The 21,596-nt window shown below is 32.9% G+C and overlaps 1 protein-coding gene across 1 annotated transcript in view; it reads right to left on the reverse strand.

The window, feature by feature from the left end:
• The window catches only part of LOC149417748 (C3 and PZP-like alpha-2-macroglobulin domain-containing protein 8), a 445,592-nt gene that overhangs the window by 249,175 nt on the left and 174,821 nt on the right, over positions 1 to 21,596 (reverse strand). The window contains exon 3 of the mRNA XM_089639401.1: positions 17,107 to 17,285. Within this exon, the coding sequence (XP_089495527.1) occupies positions 17,107 to 17,285 (179 nt within the window). The remainder of the gene's footprint in view (positions 1 to 17,106; positions 17,286 to 21,596) is intronic.

Below are 21,596 nucleotides of genomic sequence, written 5' to 3' on the forward strand. Positions count from 1 at the left end.
GTTATGTTTTTTCATTGTCTATCATTAAAAAAATAAAGACTAACCCTTAGGAATAGATTTTGTAGTAAAACTCTTTCAAGTACGCTTTGTGGTGGAGAGTAATCTTACCAAAGGTTTTCTCTATCAATAGTAACTAGATCTGGAAAGTTGATAAATTTTTTTCAACCAACCTTAGTAAATACTTCTTCTAACTGGACTTGAAAGCTAAAAAAAGCATTCACCAATATCAGCTTCGGGACGAAAGCATTGCTCTCATAACAACAGCAATACAACTTTATACTAATGATGACACCCTATCAACTATTAGCAAAACAGAAAAAAATATTGACGGCACACATAGTGCTAAAACGGATCCAGCTCTAAAAATTGAAAAATCCAGATGGCAAAATTTTGTCAAAATTATCTACCCCTTCAAACACAATGCTTTAGGTTCGAATTAAAGTTGGAATACGCGAAAAATAATAATGACGTATGAAAAAATTATTAATAAATTTAACATAATAAACCTTACTGACCAACACACTCACACTAAAAGAACAACAAACACAAATCTACTGAACGTCCCAACATGTTCTTTGACAAGAAACAAAATAAATTCAATATTACAATTATATAAAGCCCTTCCCGATGAAATAATAAATTTTCTAAGGATAAACAAGTTAAAAACTAACCATTACGCTGTTTCCCCGAAGTCACACAACTCGGTCATGGCACACACTACTTGCCTCATTCACATGCATACATACTCTTCTATTATTCTGACTCTTGACATGGCCCGACTCAAGTATCTGATTCAATTGACAAACTTTACCACTCTGTGAAGGATATACTTAATATTTAAATAAATGCATATACAGTCCATCAACGCAACTCAATGACTTTTTTCCCGTTCGCTGTTCACTTCTTTTCAGTTTTCCTCTTCCCCTTCCATTTTCCTGACAATCCCAAATCAAAGTCGTCTCAGACAAACGACCCCATTATTTTATTCATGAGCTGCTTCCTTCCTTGCGTCGCATAATACTCGTAAATATTATATGAAGCTTCATTCTCAGTCGAGTTATTCCAAATATCATCACAACAGGAAGTGAATGCTATGCCGATGCCGCGTCGTGACGAATGTCTCTTGTACCAACAAATTCGTCGATATTTTTGAACCGTTAAATGAATAAATCGAGGAATTATTTAACCGTCATAGAATTTAAATTTTGCGTAATGCTTCATCGGTTTGAAAATAAATCGACGATTGAATAAAGTTGGTTCCTTATTTTATGTTTACTTACGCATTATCGTGCTCATATAAAAACGCTTGTGCTACTAGTTTCCGAACACCGTTTATAAATAACATGTCAAGTAGAATGTTTGTGTTAAGGTGTATAAGTGCAAGCGAGATTCTATAAAAGGCGATGCATGTAAGTAGAGTGTCACTTATTGTTATACGCAGCTCCCTAATAAATACCACACTTGATTACGTATATACTTCACTGTGTACTACCCGATACATTACATGGACAATTTCGTACACCACACATACATAAATAAATATTGGTCTCAATTCAAATCCCAGCGTGCGCAAATCATTATTTTCATTTTTTATTACATTCGTTTGGTTTTTCGCCCAGCCAGGCTTTTACGTGGGTTTTAAGAACATAATATACATGGTGAGCTATCTAAAATTATACACAAAGTTATTTAATTAATTTAAAACAATTTTTGTGGCTCGTTTAAAAGTGAAAGATATTTTCAGTATCGCCTTAGTAAAACATTAACACTCATAATCGAATTTTTATTTGAAATGGCTTTAACGGTGATTGGCGACCAGATCCCAACCTTCCTACTCCCCATATCCTTCCTCTCATATACTCCTCCTCATTTCCTCCAACCTCACAACCCAGATCCACATACCCCAATTGGGGATGCCGTAGTCTCATTGGTTTCAGATAGTTGTGAGCAGTTGGGACTCTTGTGCGATATTCACATAAAAAGTAATTAAAAATGAACTACCTGTTATTTCCTATATAATTCTGTCCTTCATTCGATGGAGCACATAGCTTCAAATCTTACGACCACCAATCTAGACAAATGTCCAAATCATGGAGGCTGAATTTATATAACACGATTTACTGATATTTCACCCAAAGTACACTTACTCTTAGAGATTAACCTATGAATGTATCAAATTTATCTCAGTACCTTAAGGCTTTTCTTCTAGACTCAAATTACTCCCATTGTGGTGTTTGCATAACCGGCCGCATGCACTATGATTAAACGCAGCGGTTCTGGAACACCAAACCGCATACAAACACGCAATACGCCTGGCGTTTTTGAGCAACCTTATTACGCCAAGATATTAAAATTCATATTAATTAAACTACACCACATATATTCGACATTTTAGATTGATATTGTGAACGGCTGTGCGGCATTTTTTAAACAAAACTTAATTTTGGATTTCTGTCCATAATACCCCACCAAATTAAATAATATATAAAAAATTGAAAAGCATAGCAATTTTGGCAATTATTTATAGGTTATGGGTAATTATTTAAAACATATATTATTTCTCTAATAATTATTAAAATAATTAATTACTCACAAATAACTGCCGAAGTTATGCCAAATATAAACTCGAGAAAAATCAAATTATAAAAAATATTTATTTTATAATTAATATAAATAAATAAAAGAAACTGTAGATAGTAAAAATATTTTACATTATTCAACGAAGAAATTTGAAAAAATTGATCAATTTCAGATAAGGTACGGAAAATGATAACAATACATACTTCGTAATTCACAAGAAATATATCAGTTAAAGGGGGAGAGTTACCTTGCATTAAAAAGGGTAGTTATGATTGTCTGGATGTTGTTCATGTGACGGAGGACTAGTGAAAAAATAAATTTTTGACATCGGCAGACCTCTGAATAATTGTCAAAAATCCAAAAAAGAGGTTTTTTTTCGGTTTTTGACAATATTTATTCCGACGGACTAATTTTATAGAACAATTATAGAATAATATGGAATATACTAAAAATATATTAAAATATTAATAAGTTCAAAAATGAATTAAGAAAATATGTCTATCTCAATTATTAATGTTTCTTTTTTTGTGACTTTATTGAAATATTTAAAGAAAGATTATGTTTGCCAAACAATGTACATGTTTATTTGTTTATAAAACTATTAGCACACACGAAGATGTGAGCTAACTTAAGATTAATAAATAAATAAATAAATAATAAAATAAATAATACTGTGAACTTAATGATGTTTGAGATTAAATTTTTTATGTGACTTTTTGAATCCTAAATAAGTTAACAAATTCACAAATACTTCTATTTTGTATTGCTGCAGTTTCGCTTATAGCACCACCGGACTTTATACACAATAATAAATTGTTTACATTTATATATTAACGGTAGGTATTTTTGAAAATAATTGCAAACGTCAATCCTTTGTTCAAAGACATAATAGAAAGATTCCAATACATTACTAGTCACATTCAATGTTATTAGAACATGTTTCTCAATTTTTCAAAATTAATGATATAAGGAAGTGAGAGTTAATTCAATGTTTTGAAGCTCCAGCAGGTATTTCGCAGCTTCCTAAGTTAAAACCGTTAAAATTGCTTAAAGCAATGCACTACATAATGCAATATCATGTTTTTTTTTAGTTTGAAAATTTGGTCGCCTAGAAAGGTTTCAGATGCTTTAATTAAATACTGCGAGTAGAATACATCTTGGCCTATGAAATAATCGAGTATTTTTTAGATAAGTCTTTTTATAGGCCCAGAAAAAAATAATGTATAAAGCCTATGAAAACTGCTTTAAAGTTCAAAATCTCCTACTTACGAACCCATTTTCGGTTATGATTTTATTGTATAATGTGGAAAATTATTATTTATAAAATGATCGCAAAAAAAAAACTATTTATGCCTGAACATCGACAAAATAAAATAAAAGGCACTTTTTGGCCATGTTTTTTTCTTGCATAAATCAAAACAGGCGGATGGTGTTAAGCGGGAATTTAAACCTTATCGCCATCTACTTAAGGGGTGTTATTGATAACGGCTCGATTTAAAATATTACACGACGTAGTGCATTGCCTTAAAATGACAAAATATGAAAAATTTTGGTAATTTTGAATAGCTGTATCGCGAATACTATTTAGTTACTACGAACACGAACAGAATTTATTTAAAGTGTAAATTATAGCAAATTTAGTCTACTCCTACTACTAGATCAGGAGGTCTATGGAGGATTGAAAACTTTTTTTTATTAGTCCTCTGGCATACCAAACAACATAGCAAAAAATCATAAGTACCCAATTTGATGCCAGGTAAGATGTTTAAATAATTTGGTACGCAACACACCCTTATAATACGCACAGTTAATCTCTTCAGTGAGACAGAGAGAAATATCTGCCCTGATTTTATGACCTAACCGCACCCACTACTGTTTTTGACAGATTTCAGACAGACAGACAGTTTCATACAGCCTTATAGTTATGAAGAAAACATAATATTTTATAAACAAAATCACATTAAAAACAATTCATCAATCAGTATATCGTATTTTTTTTAATCTCATATTCTCATCTTTTCTGATTAGGAAATAATCAAGGTAAATGATACCTGAGCCTTGAGATAATCATTTTATGGCTCATCAGAGCCACCTTACCAGTAAAAGCACTAGGAAGATTGATTGTTCAATGTTAGGTAGGTATTAGGTATCACCAGGCCTTGATCCCAGTTAAGGGTATTCCTACACGCGATTAGCGAGAGTCATCCATCATCAGCTATATGGTGGGATAAATTATTCCGCTCAGTTGCCTACATACTTATTTCACACCGAAATAAAATCTTTTTTCCGATAAGTTCTAAATATGTTTTTTCGTCCTTTGCTCTAGGTTATATTTCTTTTACCTGAATTAATAACATTTATTTATGACTACCCACTGAAAAGATTAACTGACAGAAGTTCGGGGTGAGCGTATCTATGTGCCAAAAAAACAATAATTGTGCCGTTATACAGAGAAAAAATAAGTATTATATTAAGAATATCATATAATATATGCCGTAGATATCTGGTTAAAAGGCAGGCCCTAGATGAATGAATTTATAGGTTTCCTAATAAATTTTTAGTAAAATACTTTTGTATTATCATGATGTCGGAACACGTGTTCATCATAAAACGTTTTTCTTTTAATATTTATAAATAAAAATTTTTTTTTCACATTTCGTCACTGGTTACCCAGTCGAATAACTTACAACCCCCCACCCCGACCCTAGCTGCCCAATACTTCTGTTTTTATATACATATACGAGTATATGTAAATAAAAAGAGTCAACAATTTGCCACATATTAAAGGAATTTTAGATAGTAGGTATGCATCGACGGATACGGGTCTAGGGAATTCTCTGCATTTTTTGGAGTACCACAGGGGTCAAACCTATGGCCATTTCTATTTATAATTTTAATTGATGACATTCACGAATGTCTCAAATATGCTACTTGCTTGCTTTTTGCTGACGATCTCAAATGTAATTTTTAAGATTTGTAACGGGCAATTTGTAAGATTGTGTAAATTACAAATCATGGGCTGAGGAAAATAAATTATTTTTTAATACAAAGAAATGTGTCTCTATGTCATATATACTATCAAGTTTGATTATTGTATTAAAAAAACATATATTGTCAACAGCAGAGTCCCCTAGGTCCCTACCTAGGGGAACTTTGATGACAAAGACATGTTTTCAGACCAAATATTGCAGATGACATCATTCTACCGAAACGATGATGGCTATGTATAATTGCATTATAATGTCTAAAATTGAATACGCCTCAGTTGTATGGGCCCCATACCAGGAAAAATACATGGAGAAATAAGAACAGATTCAAAAAAAGTTCATTCAATACCTGTATATGAGAATGCACGGAGAGTACCCGCCATTCATGCATCACGAAGATTTGCAGTACACAAAGTCTCGAGTCAAAAAGTGGGGCTCTATCAATAACGGCGTATAAAATTATAAATAATTTAATAGATAGCCCATAACTCCTGGAATACTATACGTTATTCGTCCCAAACAACTACAACCAGGAACGGCACCATGATCTGCTATGTTTCCCACATAGCAGAATGGACATACTGGATCGGGATGTAATAATTTTAAAAAAATGTGTTTGCATTTTAGTCACCAAAACCTACAAAATTGGTTATTTTGAAATTCTCCATAATGGATTATACTGCCACGATGTGTCTTTTAAATATATTAATATCCTATTTTCTATTAAGCCTTACTGAAATTTCTAGCCTTCCATTCAACCTTAAATTTTTTCTCTACGACCCCAATTCTTCAAATTATTTTCACTTCAATCTATTGAAACGGTGTCAAAGAACACTCTCGAAAGGTAAAACAATAACATTATTTACTTACTTGTGTCGGAGGTAAAGTGCACAAACTTCATGAGGTGATTCTACATGATGGTAGAAGTAAAAATACTTCTTGCGGAAATTCATTTTTTTTCCAATACATTGTTTTCCAAATAATCAATTCAACTATTTAACCTGAATATTACCATAAAATGTAAAAATTTCGAAAAGATTTTCCTTTTTTACTTAATACTATCCTGTATAATCACCCTCCGAAGATTGTGTGCTTTACTCCCGGACACATTGTATACACGCTGATGCGGCTTTTACATAACAACGGAGCACTTATATGTCATTATTAACTTAATTTGTTAACCATTATTAACAAAATAAAGTTAAATTAGTGGGAGAGGAAATAAAAATTAACAGAGAAAAATCGAGGAAATATGTCAAAAAATAGACGAGCTAAATGATTAAAAAAATATATTTTTATTACACTATTCTTCGTTTTATGCTTTAGAAAAAAACATTCACGCTAATTAATAAATCAAAAGTTTATTACCACTGCTCAGAAAAAAATCCTTATAAAAAAGTATAATCAGAATAAACAACAGACAGTGTTTACCAACTTGGTAAATGTTTAATTTGAAATAATATAAAACGGTAAGCAATCATTTTTCAGTGAACGATTAAAACGCTTTTTTCTTTGAACAAATACGTGGAAAGCCTCAATAACGTAGATACTAATAATGTGTTGTTGAATTCCACAGATACCAGTGGCGATGGTAGTTTTTTTCAGAAATTTATCTGATTTTATTTGGTAAAAACGTTGCAATTTCAGTTCTGAATTTTATTTCATTAGTGGTTTTGTGATCGGTAGACCTCGCGTCTAAAACAATATTTTTCTATTTTTCTCTTATTTAGTAAATCACAACCGAAATATTCCCTGAATAAGTAAGATATATGTTCAGGCACTTCAAATCTTACCTACTTTATTATTAATCATACATTTATTCCGAATAAGGAATTATACACCTTAAGGAATTACCTATGCATACTTGGCTATCGCAGTGGCCAATCTTTTTTTAAACTTTCTTCAGTCAGTGGACAGCTCGTACCAGATTCCGCGCTAATGCGAACTCTGGCGGGATAAAACATACTATCTAACACGGCCACCAACTTGAAACGGAAACAGAAACTCAGTCAATTATATATATATCTGTCAATGTTTTGCTCTCTTAATCCGTTTTTCATTTACATATATACATTTTTCGAGATAAAATATTTAAGCGTCAAATAGTGAAAATCTAAATTTAATATGATGACTACATATTAGACGGAGAAATCCTACTCATAAAAAAGATTTTTAATTTATTAATAAATTATTCGCAATCCGATTAAAAACGGAATAGCAGGCCCTTAACGAATGAATTGATAGGTTTCCTGATAATTTTTTAATAAAATTTAAGACTAGCAGAATAATTATTAAGACAGACGCAGATGCATGGACACGTGTTTAGATATTATTACAAATTCACTATGAGTATAGCAGGAAGCGGCCAGCAGTCCCGTTTTAAATGGATTGCCAACAATTTGAAAAGATTTTAATAAATCTGCAATACAATAATTTCTCCTTATATATTGTGGAGCACGTTTACTAATCTACAAACCCTAAAAATATCTACATGAAAATGCACGTCCCTGGTCAGAAAGGTTTTATTTGTTTGCAATTTTCAAGAATTAAAGAAACAATTTGTTTTCTCTATCTCCGTGGAGTTTTATAAAAACACATTCAACAGCCTTCAACTCATAAATTTCATGTTTGTAATGTTTACGCCTACTAATCAATTCCAAAAGGTATTCAATAAAACGGTGGTTAAATAAATAAAAGAATTTATTCCACAATCTTATGTCTCCTGATTCCAAAAAAATATCAGAATGTCTAGAAAGAAATAAAATCATTGAAAAAGTTAGAAGATTTCTGTGAAGATGGAAAAAATCCTTTGAAGGCGTGTTATTGCCTGGGTAAACTCGCATTCCGATCGGCTATCCTCCGATTGAGCGCCGGGAGTGGGAACATCTAATTACGTCGTGCGCTTGGAGTGTGAACGGCCCAGCGAAGCGGATCAAATGAAATGCGCGGACCCGTTGAACCAGCAAATTAAGAGCGCTCGACTAATGTGTTTATGAATAAGGGATGACTGGGGAAACTTTGACAAACTAGGGAAGTCTATCGGGTATCTTTCTATCTGTCTCTCTGTCTCTCTCACTGACTATTCCTGTGTATATGTTGTCAAAAAGGACGCCGCGCCGCTCCCGAGAAATTGAATTAAGCACTTTTAAGATGCGCGACAGAATTTAATGCATCAAGCAATTTTCATGTCAAACTTCAATACATATATTAAGATTAAGTGCTCGCTGAAATTATCCATCATTTGAAGTAACAAGGAAGCTACATTATAGTTGTCAAAATTATTCAGATTTTTATTTTATGGTGGTTCGCTACATTTGATGACTAAACAGGGGTGTACGGGTTTGTGGGAGGAGGAGCTGCATGGCAAGCTGGATTTGAAGTTCGTTGTGGGAGATCCTTTGACCTCTACAGCCGGACCAGCGCCTTACACCACACTGGGAGGGATGGATTTATATTACAATTATTATTTGTGTGAAATCATGGCATCCCCAATTGGTATATGTTGTGAAATACATTTTTTTATAAAAAAAGCACTTTGTGGTATTTTATTTTTATTTTGTTTATGTGAATACCGCACAAGAGTTCCAACTGCTACCAACCGTCTAGAGCCTTTGAGACTTTGTATGTTGTGAGGCTGAAGGTAGTGGGGGGAGGAAGGAGATGAAAAACAGGATTTTGGCTATTCAGATCTGATAATTTCAATCAATTTTTTTATTCTGAATGGTCTTACACAAGGGCGATACTGAGAGTATCTTCCGCTCTGGAACATGCCGCGAATGTAATTTATATTATTAGAGTAATTTGTGAAATAAAATAAATTAATTAAATAAAACTTACGTGCGTACCTCGGGATTTGCACACGCGACCTCCAGCTAGCTTGTCGAATACTTCTCGAGCACGGAGGCCGTCAAAATGTATATCACTCCTAAAGACACTGTCGCTCAGAATCCTAACTACCCCTTATCCCTTTTCTTTCTCCAGAACTTCGTCTTCTTCATTTTATTAGGGGACATTCCACTAAGACATTCCACACAAGAAATACATACACATAGCATTCTCAAAGATGACATAGGCCTTGGGGGGGGAAATATATTCCACTAAACTTCCATTGCGGAGTTACAGCATTTTCACAAGGCTTTATTTATCTTGACTTTTTGAACTATCTAATAATAAACTATGCCCATATATCTCATCCCAATACCCGTGAGGTATATTAAAACTAAAAAAAATCTTCGACACAACCCCCCTTGTATAAGTTTTTCTGAAATCAAAAAGTACCTGTGAAAAAAAAATTCAGCCTACAAAAATACGTGTAAATATTTTACTGACATTTTCACCTTTTTCCACCTGCTAAGAGCATTTACAATGAAAATCCCATAAAATTTAAATAATAAAGATATGGAAGTTATCATGTCACGAATCATTGATAAGAAAATCTGCATAATTCTGTAAAAAACTTAAAATACTTTATTTAAAATCAGTAAAATCTGACTCAATTTCTTCAGCAGTCAGCACCTTTTCATTAACGTCTTCACACTCCAGCAGATGCAAATATCCCAGCGAATGCACGTCCCACTGCGCGTACAGGGGAATAGGGGTCCATTGATACAGCCTCAAGCTTACAGCATCTGCCTTCAACCACACAGCCTCCCTCGCGTATTTAGAGCCTTCCCTAGCAGTCTGGCACCACCCGCACCCTCCCGGGGCGGGGTTTATTAGGTTTACTGATACAACCGATGCTGGGGGCAATCGTTTTACACCTAACACCCTATGCTCCTTTAAGTCACCCTGGGAGTAACACGTTCACTTCTACTGAGATTTCACCAAAATGATTTTTTTTACTATTCAAACTAGAATATTTATTTATTCTAGTATTTTAAATAGGTATTTGCACGGACATGCAATAAATCTAATATTTTAAAGGTTTAATCTGAACGTGGTACTCCTAATATTTGGATAAGAAATATTTTTTACATTGGCACCACACGGGAGGCCCTGAGGAAAATAAATTTCCTCAGATAATGTCATCATTGGGCATCTCCAAATTATATGCAGCATCCTGTGTGGGGGGTTTGTGATAAGTTTTTTAGGGTCATGAGAGGAAGTTCTGGGAAAAAAGGTAAGAGGGGTGAGTAGGAATCTAGGGTGTTCAGGAGTAACGTATAAATATATCTCTCCCGCTGCGGCGCGAGGAGATGGGTCGAGAGAACAGTTGGAGAGATCAAAGGGTCTCCCCGAATCAGGCTTTCCCGATCTGACACGACACGCAGCTGGCGGGCAGGCGCATCCTGAACACACCTCACCTAATGACCCCTGGTACCCCTGCTGAATCACCAAACGTAGCGAGCTACTCGGGGTGACCTATGGCACAAGTGTTCCTTATCCAATAAATAAAGCAAAAATAATTCTATCGATGTCAATTAACATTCAGCAAACGAGTAATTCATTTCCTTTAATATATCTTCATTTATGTTGAATTTATTGATAAACTTTTATTTTTAAATAATTAATTACGTTAGCCTTTTTTGTAAATTTAAGGCAATACTCTCATCGAAAGGGTTTCGTGAGACCGTCTCTCGTGTTTTCAGTGGCCCGAAAAATCGTCTCTCAATAGAAATACGACAATACCGACTTACAAACATACTGGGAAATATGTGCACAGAATATTAGATCTCAGTTTCAGGTTAATTATATGATGTCGGCCATGTGGGTTTTAAACGAAAAAAAATTAATGAAATTAATAATTCAAGAAGAAAACTAATTTAAATTTTAACTTCTCGCCAGGTCAGCGTACAAAAAAAACATTAAAACTTCGACGGTATTCACAAGCTTTGCACAAAGACACCACAAATACCAGGCAATCTTAACAATCTTAAAAAAACGAGGGTAACTAAAAAAAATTTAGATACAAAATTTAAAGTTGGATTAGAGCAATGAAGGCTATTTTACAAAATTTTTAAAGAATACTAAAAAATAAAGTATGCCTAATACTTAATACCATTACAATACACACTTCATTAAATAGAACCGTATTTCATAATAACAGCCGATTTATAAATATATTTTTCATTGCCGCCTTTATCGTTTTATTTGTTTACTCTATTGTTTCTTATAATATTTTTATTGAATTTCATTTAATTTTAAAATGGAGCTTCAGCAGGGAAAAGTACTCAGTGAGATCCACACTGTCAGATAATGTTTCGAATTCCGTAGTATTATTGTATCAATGAACTTATGAACTAATAATCGTTTAATTTTAAAAAATGTCAGTTAATTTTTTTTTTGTGATTATTTAAGTACTTAGATAGAAAAAATATATTATAGCGTTGATAATATTATGTTAAATTTTATTTTTTATCTTCCAAAATGCTATTTTATACTTATGTAGGGATATAAAGTCACTTTTTATTTCAAGTTTAAAAATGGTTATTTTTGTTCCTAATACTTGATCTTCATTCTTGTTATTATTTAAATTTAAATTTACGAATATTTTACGCAGTTTTTTTCGATTACTGTATAATAATGACTAGCCATTTAATAAATAAAGATTCAAAATTTTAAAATTGAAAATTCATATGTCAAACGGCATATATTCGGGTCTAGTAATGTGTAATTTCTATCACCGAAGAAATTCTAAGAATATAGTACTGTAGGATTCATATGTCTTATACTGATTTATACATGTGGCAATTCTAACCATACAATTGTAAATGTTCTCCAAAATGCCATAGAAAGAATGTCAGACTTGTGATGTCCCGAAAGAAACCATTGAACTGTTCTGATTGCAAGTACTAATGTTATCCAAATTGACATGTAATAAATTACATCTTTGCGATTCTTTCAAGGATAATGAAACCATCCTGTCACTTCGAATGCAATCAACAATGTTCTCAAAATTTGTTTTGACATCATCGCCATTCCATTGTAAGAATATTATGTACTAAATACACAATTTGGCTGTCTTGAAACGGGAATCCTTCCCAGTTGGACCGACAAAGGTTCATTTTGTTTTGTATTGTTTGTAATTAATAACGGTACTGAATGTCTATCAGCCTATAAACACATTATTATTAAATCTGTATGTCAAATATGAACTTGACAAACATTAAACGGGGTATGTGCGAACTATTTCTACTACTCTGCAAACTATTTTTATACTTTCCTATAATCATTACCATTGATTTGGAGGATTTTGGCAGATTCTCTATTTTTAATCTCAATTATTTGTACCTATATTTTGTTAACTCGGATATTTTCTTATATTATTTTGTATAACATATATTTATCATATAAGATATAAGATCTGTATAATTAAAAAAATATATAAATAAATAAAGATGTACATTATTATCTGTAAAAGCCCTATGGGCGTTTAAATAAATAAATAAATTTATTTATATATAAAATAAAAATAAATAAATAATAAAAAAGTAATAGTTTGAATAAAATAATATCTATTTTTGTATCTTCTGCTAATATCCTTGTTGGAATTACTTTGTGAAGTATCAACAAAATTAGTACCATATAAAACCTAATTGTGTTTTGAGTGTATTGTATTGTATGCATGCAAGCATTGCAAGCAATATTGGTAATGACGAGTTTGTTTAAAACTGGTCCGGTCAATAGATAATAGTTGGTTTTCATCATACTACATAACTGCAAAAATCTGGAATAACGCTTATTTTGCATTTGTTCCAAATTAGTATGTCTACAAAAAGTAACCGATGTATCAACATATAAATTAATTGACATTTGGATGTTTTGTGTGTTACGTAGGTACATTTTGAATACCAAACATTTCTGATTAAATTTTACTGGTACGGTACGCCTGTTGTTATTAGACCGATTGTGTTTTATTATGATTGATATAGCAAATAAAATTTTACAGATATCGTCAAGTAGAAAAAGATTTTCCCTAATTCTTAAAATATTTACAACGCACGGTATTAAAACTCTAATTCGCTGTATTGTGTCACTTTTTGTTTATAAAAACTATTTTTTACCATAACTTGTATTTTTACAAAAAAAGTGGGTGTGTCAAGCCTACGCAAGACAGAAGTGAAACTTCTAGTTTCAGCTGATGCTTGGCGTGGCGCAGTTCGCTGGTGTCTGAGAGAGAGGAAAGAAGAGAAGAGAGAGAACTTTCGTGAGCGGCTCCCCCACCTCAACAAGGTTTCACTTCAAAAATGCCACAGCCGAGAATCGAACCTCGCTTAACTGATTGAAAGCCAACCACGCTGAGCACCAACTGTAAGCAAAGCCGCATAAATTGATTATATTATGTAGGTTCTGAAAATATGAGAGCTTGTTATGTTTTATAATGTTACCTACATCACACCCAAAATATAATATATTTTTAAAAATAATGTACAATGTACAGAAATAGAATCCCACACAAGATCGCGTAGTGCGCTCTAGCGAACGGATATTTTATCAGAGGGAGATAGTTTTAATTTTTTTTTCTGTAAATTATTACATATTATCAAAATAAATAAATTAATTAAATAAATGTAATACAATTATCATAATATACGGATTAGATAATAATTTTAATCCAACACAATAACGCAAAGCGCGCTCTAGCGGAGTAATGTTTTATCACAGTGAGATAAGTGTTTTTATTATTTTGCAATATTATTTTCTTTTAAAAAATGTTCTGACCTACTAAAAAATAAGATATTGAATGAAAAAGGCGTTAAAAACAAAAAAATAATGTGCGATGGCCGAGAATCGAACTCGGATCAACTGCTTGGAAGGCAACTATGCTGACCATTACACCACCAACGCCAGTTGTCGGGATGAGCTAAGAAGCATTTATATGTTACTTCAAAACTTTGACTAGATCAAATGAACTTTAATCGGTGGTGGGGGTACCCGCATTTTCGTTTCGGTCATGAGTCGGTTTTACTCCGGTCCTCGAAATTGCATGACGCGCGTAAAGAAGTTTCACTTCAAAAAATCAGACACATTCCTCATACAAACAAAATTAATTCCAAACGACAATAATTGCCTTCATAAACATGCAGTAAAATTGAAAATACCAAAGGTTTTCCATTTGTCCATTAGAGCCCATGTTCGATATTCGCATTGTAGGTACTGAAGTGCAAAGACACGCGGTACTCCTTAATGCAATTCTTTAGCTTTGCGGAAAAAGTCGCACACTCTCGGCGCGGCGGTTTTTCTCTCAGACGGGTCAGAATAATAATATTTTTATTTACAAGGTAATTATGGTACTGTATATTATCTCCATATACAGTTAATAATAACATAGATCTTTGTAAGAGTGTATTATATTTGTACAGCGCCTTTGAGGTGATTTTGCACAAAAACCGCGCTACACAAATCATCCAAATATTATTATTATTATTGTATTGTACATATTAAATGAACACATTAATTTGTGTTCTAACCTTCCGATTTTTTTCGCTAGCACACACAGAGAGCTATGCGATGAGACATGTATTTATATTTGTATATTTTAGTTTTTTTATATCTTTTCTTAATATTTTGTATAATAGGTACTAGGCAATATTTTTATAACCCTTTGTTACACGTACGATGATTGAAAGACTGACAAAATGGAGAAAAAAAATCTTCACTTTAAGAGGAATGTCTGAAGTTCATTTCATTCAAATGTCACCCTCATTATCGTTCTTTTGTAATTGAAGACCATTAAACATTTATTATTGATTGTTTTAGCACCTTTCCACGATTGTCATAAGAAGATTAAAACAATGGTTTTTAGATAATGGGTTCGATATTTAAACCCAGTCTATGCTTCAGTTTTCCAAGAGAAGATTATAAGAATGTTTGATTCTTCTCACAAATACTTTGAACACGAACACAAATTCTTATTGAACACAACTTAGCTACGCATATGAACACGGAACCTACGCGTGTAAACAAGGAAGCCGCGAGGGAGGTGGAGATATTGCTCGGGGCTTTTAACATACGGGAGCCAGAACAAGTTACTTGAAATGCGCAGACGGGGAAAAATACCTAGTTTGCCGACGTGCGGCCAGATTCTTTCATGTTGTTCTCTGTTATAAAGTTATTGGCTGAATAATAAACCCGAAGCCCTAAATTTATAAGTTTTTTCATAACCCAGAGCATTTACGCAAAGTCTTTTCCCAGAATTGAATAAAATTCAATGTTTAGGAATTACACGGATGAAGTCGAGGCTCAAAACAAGTATTTAAGTTCCAGTTTAACTTGTCAGTAAACATCGCAGAAGTTCTGAGAAATTGTTTCGTGAAGAACAGTATTAAAGTAACTATGATATTCAAAGTTTCCGAACAAAGACGTGTAGCAAGTTCCTATTCCATTACAAGCGTCGCTAATGCTCTTTGATATTGGATTTCCAAATGAAGGCAGATTACGTAGAATTAACTCGATCAAAAGATTGAGCAATTTGGAGTCTGAAAGACAACTTGAAGGCATGTCACAGAGATTAAAGAGTAATTACAGAGATATAGGTTCTACAAAACACAGTTTAATGCACGTAGCTGGGGGCGGTAAGCCCTTTATGCCAACATTAGTGTACGCAGGGAAATGAATTCGCTTCCTAGGCCTGAGCCCTGCGTATGTAAATATGATTTCGCTCTAAGCCAGGAGCTCCTTACGACATGTATAATATATTATGTATTTTGTTTCTAAGATTCAAGTACCCCAGTATGGTCATAAATATTAAAGCACCATCATCCATCAAGATGAATACCTAATACATTCAAGTTTAGTGCTTCTCTTGGTAATGCATTAAAGTTCTTACTCTTATTATTATCTCATTGGTTTTACGATCGTTCTTATTCCCTTTAAATGCTATCTTGTAAAATATTGTTCAATTTTAGAATTTCTGTCTTTATTCGGCATTCCTCATTATAAATTCACATTTAAAGTAAATTACGAAAAATAGCATTTTCAACAATCAAATGAAAACATTATTGTTAAAAGGTAATGCAGACCTGTGAAAACCCAAATGATTGTCTGAATTCGTGATAATCAGTACAAATCTAGAAGATTACGATTAAAATGATTATCTGTTTACTGTATTCAAACATTGATATATTTATATAGCTAGGTACTTTATCGCTTATCTGAATTCTTCACAAAATCAGTTACAATTTTGAAAATGACACTTAACTTCAAAGCAAATTTGAATTCATTGAACAATAACTAAGCAAAACGCACAGACAACATATATTAGTATTCTTGATGACATTTTATTTCTTTAGCGCCCTAAAATGCAAACAATTTAATTTTTGCATTCCATCATAACTTGTGGAGCTTTAAAATATCTTATTTTTAGAATAACATAGTGAGTAAAACCTCAAATTGTAATACTTAATCACTTAATCATTACAGACAATATTAGCGACTCTCAAACGAAAATTTGAAACAGAAAAAAAAAAAAAAAAACGTTTGCGTCAAGGAATTAAACCCAGGACCTTAGACTTGCAGGGGCTCTGCTCTAACTACTGAACTGGCTTCTGACTTTCCATGGGGAACCCGCTGGAAACTTAATATGTTATAGTGTATTTACCATAGATAGTCTTGGAGGTGACGGCCACGATGGTGGATTCGTTGTCCCCCCCCTCGGCCTGTGTCTCCAGCCTTAAGGTAACGTTCACTGGCTTCCTAGGCAGCTGCTGGTGTAGAGTGACTAGCACGGCCGTCGTCCTCCCGGGCACTGCTGCCTCTGGAGCCACTACTGAGAACCCGCTGGAAAACATACGAAAACGATTAATATTTTGATGTAGGTTTCTAAACATGTCACTAAAATTTTAATGTTGCACTGAGGTTGTATCTCATTTTTCTGAAAAACTTAGGCATCTCGATTGTTAACAAAATCATTATTTTATTTATAATTAAATGTACAAAATAGAGAGAGGGTTAACATTTAAACATTAACAAATAAAAAAATAAAAATAAAAACCGTTAAATAACGATGTGCAACAACAATAAAAAATAAGTGTGTAAAACAACAACCGAAAAACTAAAGGTAGTAAAGTTTGGGTCAAAGTGAAAATAAGAGATTCAAGAATTTTGGTGAAGTTCTAAGAGCTTTCGCTAAATATATACGCTAAAAATATATATATCACTAAAAATATATAATTGGGAGAAGGTTTTAAGATGGCTCTTTGGAAACGAATATGGAAAATTTCGAGATTTTGTAGTAGACGTACTACCTACGCCTACGTCTACTACTCTACTGTAGTCTTGATATTGATTTGTATTGTAGCATTGGCTCTATTGAGAGAAGACTCCACACGGTTATTAATAATCAGGGAAAAAAATGTCACGATTATGCCAATGATTATTTACACGATTCTGGATATAAACTTTCCATCCGTCAATATTTCCTGAAAGCAATGCATCGAGTGCATCAACTAAAAACCACTGAAATGCGGAGAGCGATACCTTGGTTTGTTTAGTCATTGTTACGTAATCGATAACATTTTTTGATGGAAAATGCGGAGTGCGATACCTTGGTTTGTTTGATGATTATATCGTAATCGATAACATTTTTTATGTTTTGCAATTTATTCTGTACACATCAGTTAGTTATTTTGAGCTTGGCTTTGACTAAACCATATTCATAAACATCGTCTAATCAATTCATTTAGAAAAACAACATTGAGATTAGATCTTGAAACGTTTCGCTAACTGGGTGACTGTTAATAACTGATCGATTGTAACCTCCAGACTTGATGTGTTATCTCCAAAACAAAAGAGATTAACTTTTACATACAACTCCCGTTTTTAACACGCGTTTAAAAATAAATAAAAAGCAAACCTTTGATTTAACTTAATGACATATTATTTTCATTTAATATTTTTTCGTAAATATTAATTTACACAACACACACCAAAATCTTAAACGCAAAAAGTTGTTCTTTGCCGTCATTAAGTTGAATCAAAGTTTTTTTTTAATGCGTATTAAAAACGGTAGTTGTGAGTAAAAGTTTACCAAAAAAACTATTTTTTTTCGAATTTTTAACATCATTTGAAAGAAGAAATATTTTCAAACTTTATTTATTGCAAGCAAAGCTGTTTTGTCTACCCCTTCTCGGTGTCTGAGAATAATTTCTTCCCGCTTTGTTTGAGACTAAGTGACTTAGGAGCACTTATGATTGAGGAGTTTTTGTATTGGAACGATTACGAGGTGCTACTATTACGTTGACAGTAATATGTAATTCCGAATTATATTGTTTTACATTTCAAACTTTCTGCAGGCACGCTTGCATTGTACTTTCCTTGTTTATATGGATGAAATAATTAACCTTAACAGTGCTTACATTTTTTACATTACAATTTAATGTAAGTACACAGTAACCGTGTCACTCATATTCAATATATCACCATAGATTAAATTACGCAATAAAAGGGATGAATATAAACCACAACGTTGAGACCATTCTGTGCATTTTGCGCTATGCACTTCAATGAGTTAACGCTCCGAAAATAAAACGCGCCAACAACACAACTGACAGTGGAACTTTTGACATATTGTTTTGATATCGCAGGCTTGGCAATATGGATTAAACTGGGCACCACTCCAAACAATGAACGTTGGCGTATTATGCCCACAAAGAAATTGCAATTTTGAAATGCCGTGAGCTGATATTTTTTGCCGTTGAGACATTATTTGTTTTCGGAGGACACTTTATGCCAAATAGACGCAACATCGTAACGTTATTTTATGGGGTCTAAAGGAATTATTATAGATTTGTAAAAACGATTTACAGTAGTACTATTGTAAACCAGCTGAACGAAAAATATGTAAATTCAAAAATTTGGGTCAGGTGAATTTTTTTTTTCGCAATATTTTTGAAAAGTTGTATGGTTGAATAGAATTGAGCAGAGGTTCCCAAAGTGATCTACACATTTCTCAGGCGAGTGTGTAAATTATTGAACTTTACTGATCTGAAAATTTAAATTATAAAAACCCTTTCCTTTAAACTTTCTTAACCCTAACTTTTATTTATAACACTGATTAGTGATATTAATATTTTTACAAATGACATATAAAAATCGTATACCTATATGTGTATTGGTGCACCCAGGGTGTGGGGCCAAGGGCCCGGGCTCCTTCCAAAATTTAAACAAAATTAAATTTATTCAATATACCTTCTCGTAGACTCAGAAATAAAGAACTGCTCTTCTTCAATCAACACTCGACTAATTATGTTTATAATTCACCATTGTCCAGAATATTTAGAATGGTCAACTCAAGTCAAGACCTTGATTTTGTTGATATAAGTCAGAATGTTTTTTGTCGCTCACTATGCAATTGAGGATATTTTATATCACTTTAGTTTTAGCAAGGTCTTGACTTAACTTGACACTTCTATTTCATTTTTATTTTCTTATTTTTTCCCTGTGTGTCTCTGCTTTTATATACCATCCTTTACTCTTGCATTGTACATTGTCCCAAATCTCGTGTCGCTTTGTAATATATTACACGTAAGTCCGTTAATTAATTAATAAATAAATATAATATTTAACTTAAAATATATTAAAAATAATATACTATATATATATAATACAATATAGAATATTTCCATTGTTTGAACTCCCCCCCCAAAGACAAAATCCTAGGTGCGCCACTGTATATGCGCCATTTATGCTTACAGGTTTATACAAAACACAAATTAAACTTAACAAACTGTATAAACGATTTACTATTTTCTAATTTCTTTCACTCTTATCCTTTCACACTCAATATATTGCCAAGCGTTTCCCTTCATTTCGCCACTCAATATTCAAAAACTCTCGGCATCCAGTGTTGACACTTCTCCAGCCACCTCCCACCGACAGAATGTTGGCTAGGAGGGGGAGGGGGAGCCGCCGCGAGTTATCGCGTTGTTTATTCCGAACATATCTCTCAGCGATAAATCGCGCCTGCTAATATGAAGCGCAGGTGTGACCGGAGCGCAGCCGGAAGCTAACGGCCACTTTTTCTCATAAAATTGATGAAATCCGTTACCAAAGAGAAACGCATGAATTTCAGCAATTTTTTACGCTCTTTTCACAAAATTTATCACATGGCGCGTGTTGAAGCTTTTTTTTCGGTATGCATATTCTGGGCTTAAAGTAAATAAATATTAATGAGTATTTTATTTTTATTTATTTTTTTACTTTATTTATTTTCATTTCTTTACATATATTATACATATTAATAGACAGTAAATAATAAGATTATATATATTACCAAATTGTATACACAAGAAATGAAAACCCACTAAGGCACTGCCTGAGTGTGGGTAATATAAAACCATTACTATATTTTAAGTACCTAAGTATAATATATATATAATTAGAAAAAGTTTTTTTTTGTTTGTTTATAGTTATTATAAAAGTAAAGAGAAAACATTATGTACAATAGCTTATATAGTTTCAGCAAGTGAGTTGTAGAAAGGATCAGTAAATTTATATAAAAAGCGTTTCAATATCTGCGTCATTCAGCCATATTTTTACCTCCTTAACATATTCTATTGTTTTATTTATCATTTGAGTTTGTAGTGGTAGAAGGCTAAATGTACGAGGACCAATGAAACTGCTATGTGTCTGCATTTATTTAGTATTTGTTTGGGGGGTATAAAATATATTTTTTGTTTCTTTATTATTACCTATATAGTAAGTGTGTGCGTTCATGACACGAAATTCGGGAGGTAGGTTTGGGTACCGACACCCCGGAAACCATTTAATGGATAACCAACAACTGCCAGAGGTTACCCCACGGTTTCGCTACGTTTGGTGACTTAGCAGAGGTGCCAGGTTTCACAAAGTGAAGATTTTCCATTGTCTTTTCTGTATTGATTAGATTTTGTATTATTATCTTCTTCAATTGGTATTAAATAATATGAAACTCTTTAATTTCTCTTGTTACCATAACTTAAGGAAAATTCTACATGCTTTTATAGGATTAGCTAGGGCTGATAGGCGACGATGTGGCCACTCGACCACATAACTTAACTTTAAGGACACATGAAACGTAAATGCATTCTAAAAATATATAAGAATAGTTAT

The sequence above is a fragment of the Hesperophylax consimilis genome, chromosome 14 (genome assembly GCF_061612785.1).
Source record: "Hesperophylax consimilis isolate HC1 chromosome 14, BYU_Hcon_1.0, whole genome shotgun sequence".
In the NCBI taxonomy this organism is placed as follows: domain Eukaryota; kingdom Metazoa; phylum Arthropoda; class Insecta; order Trichoptera; family Limnephilidae; genus Hesperophylax; species Hesperophylax consimilis.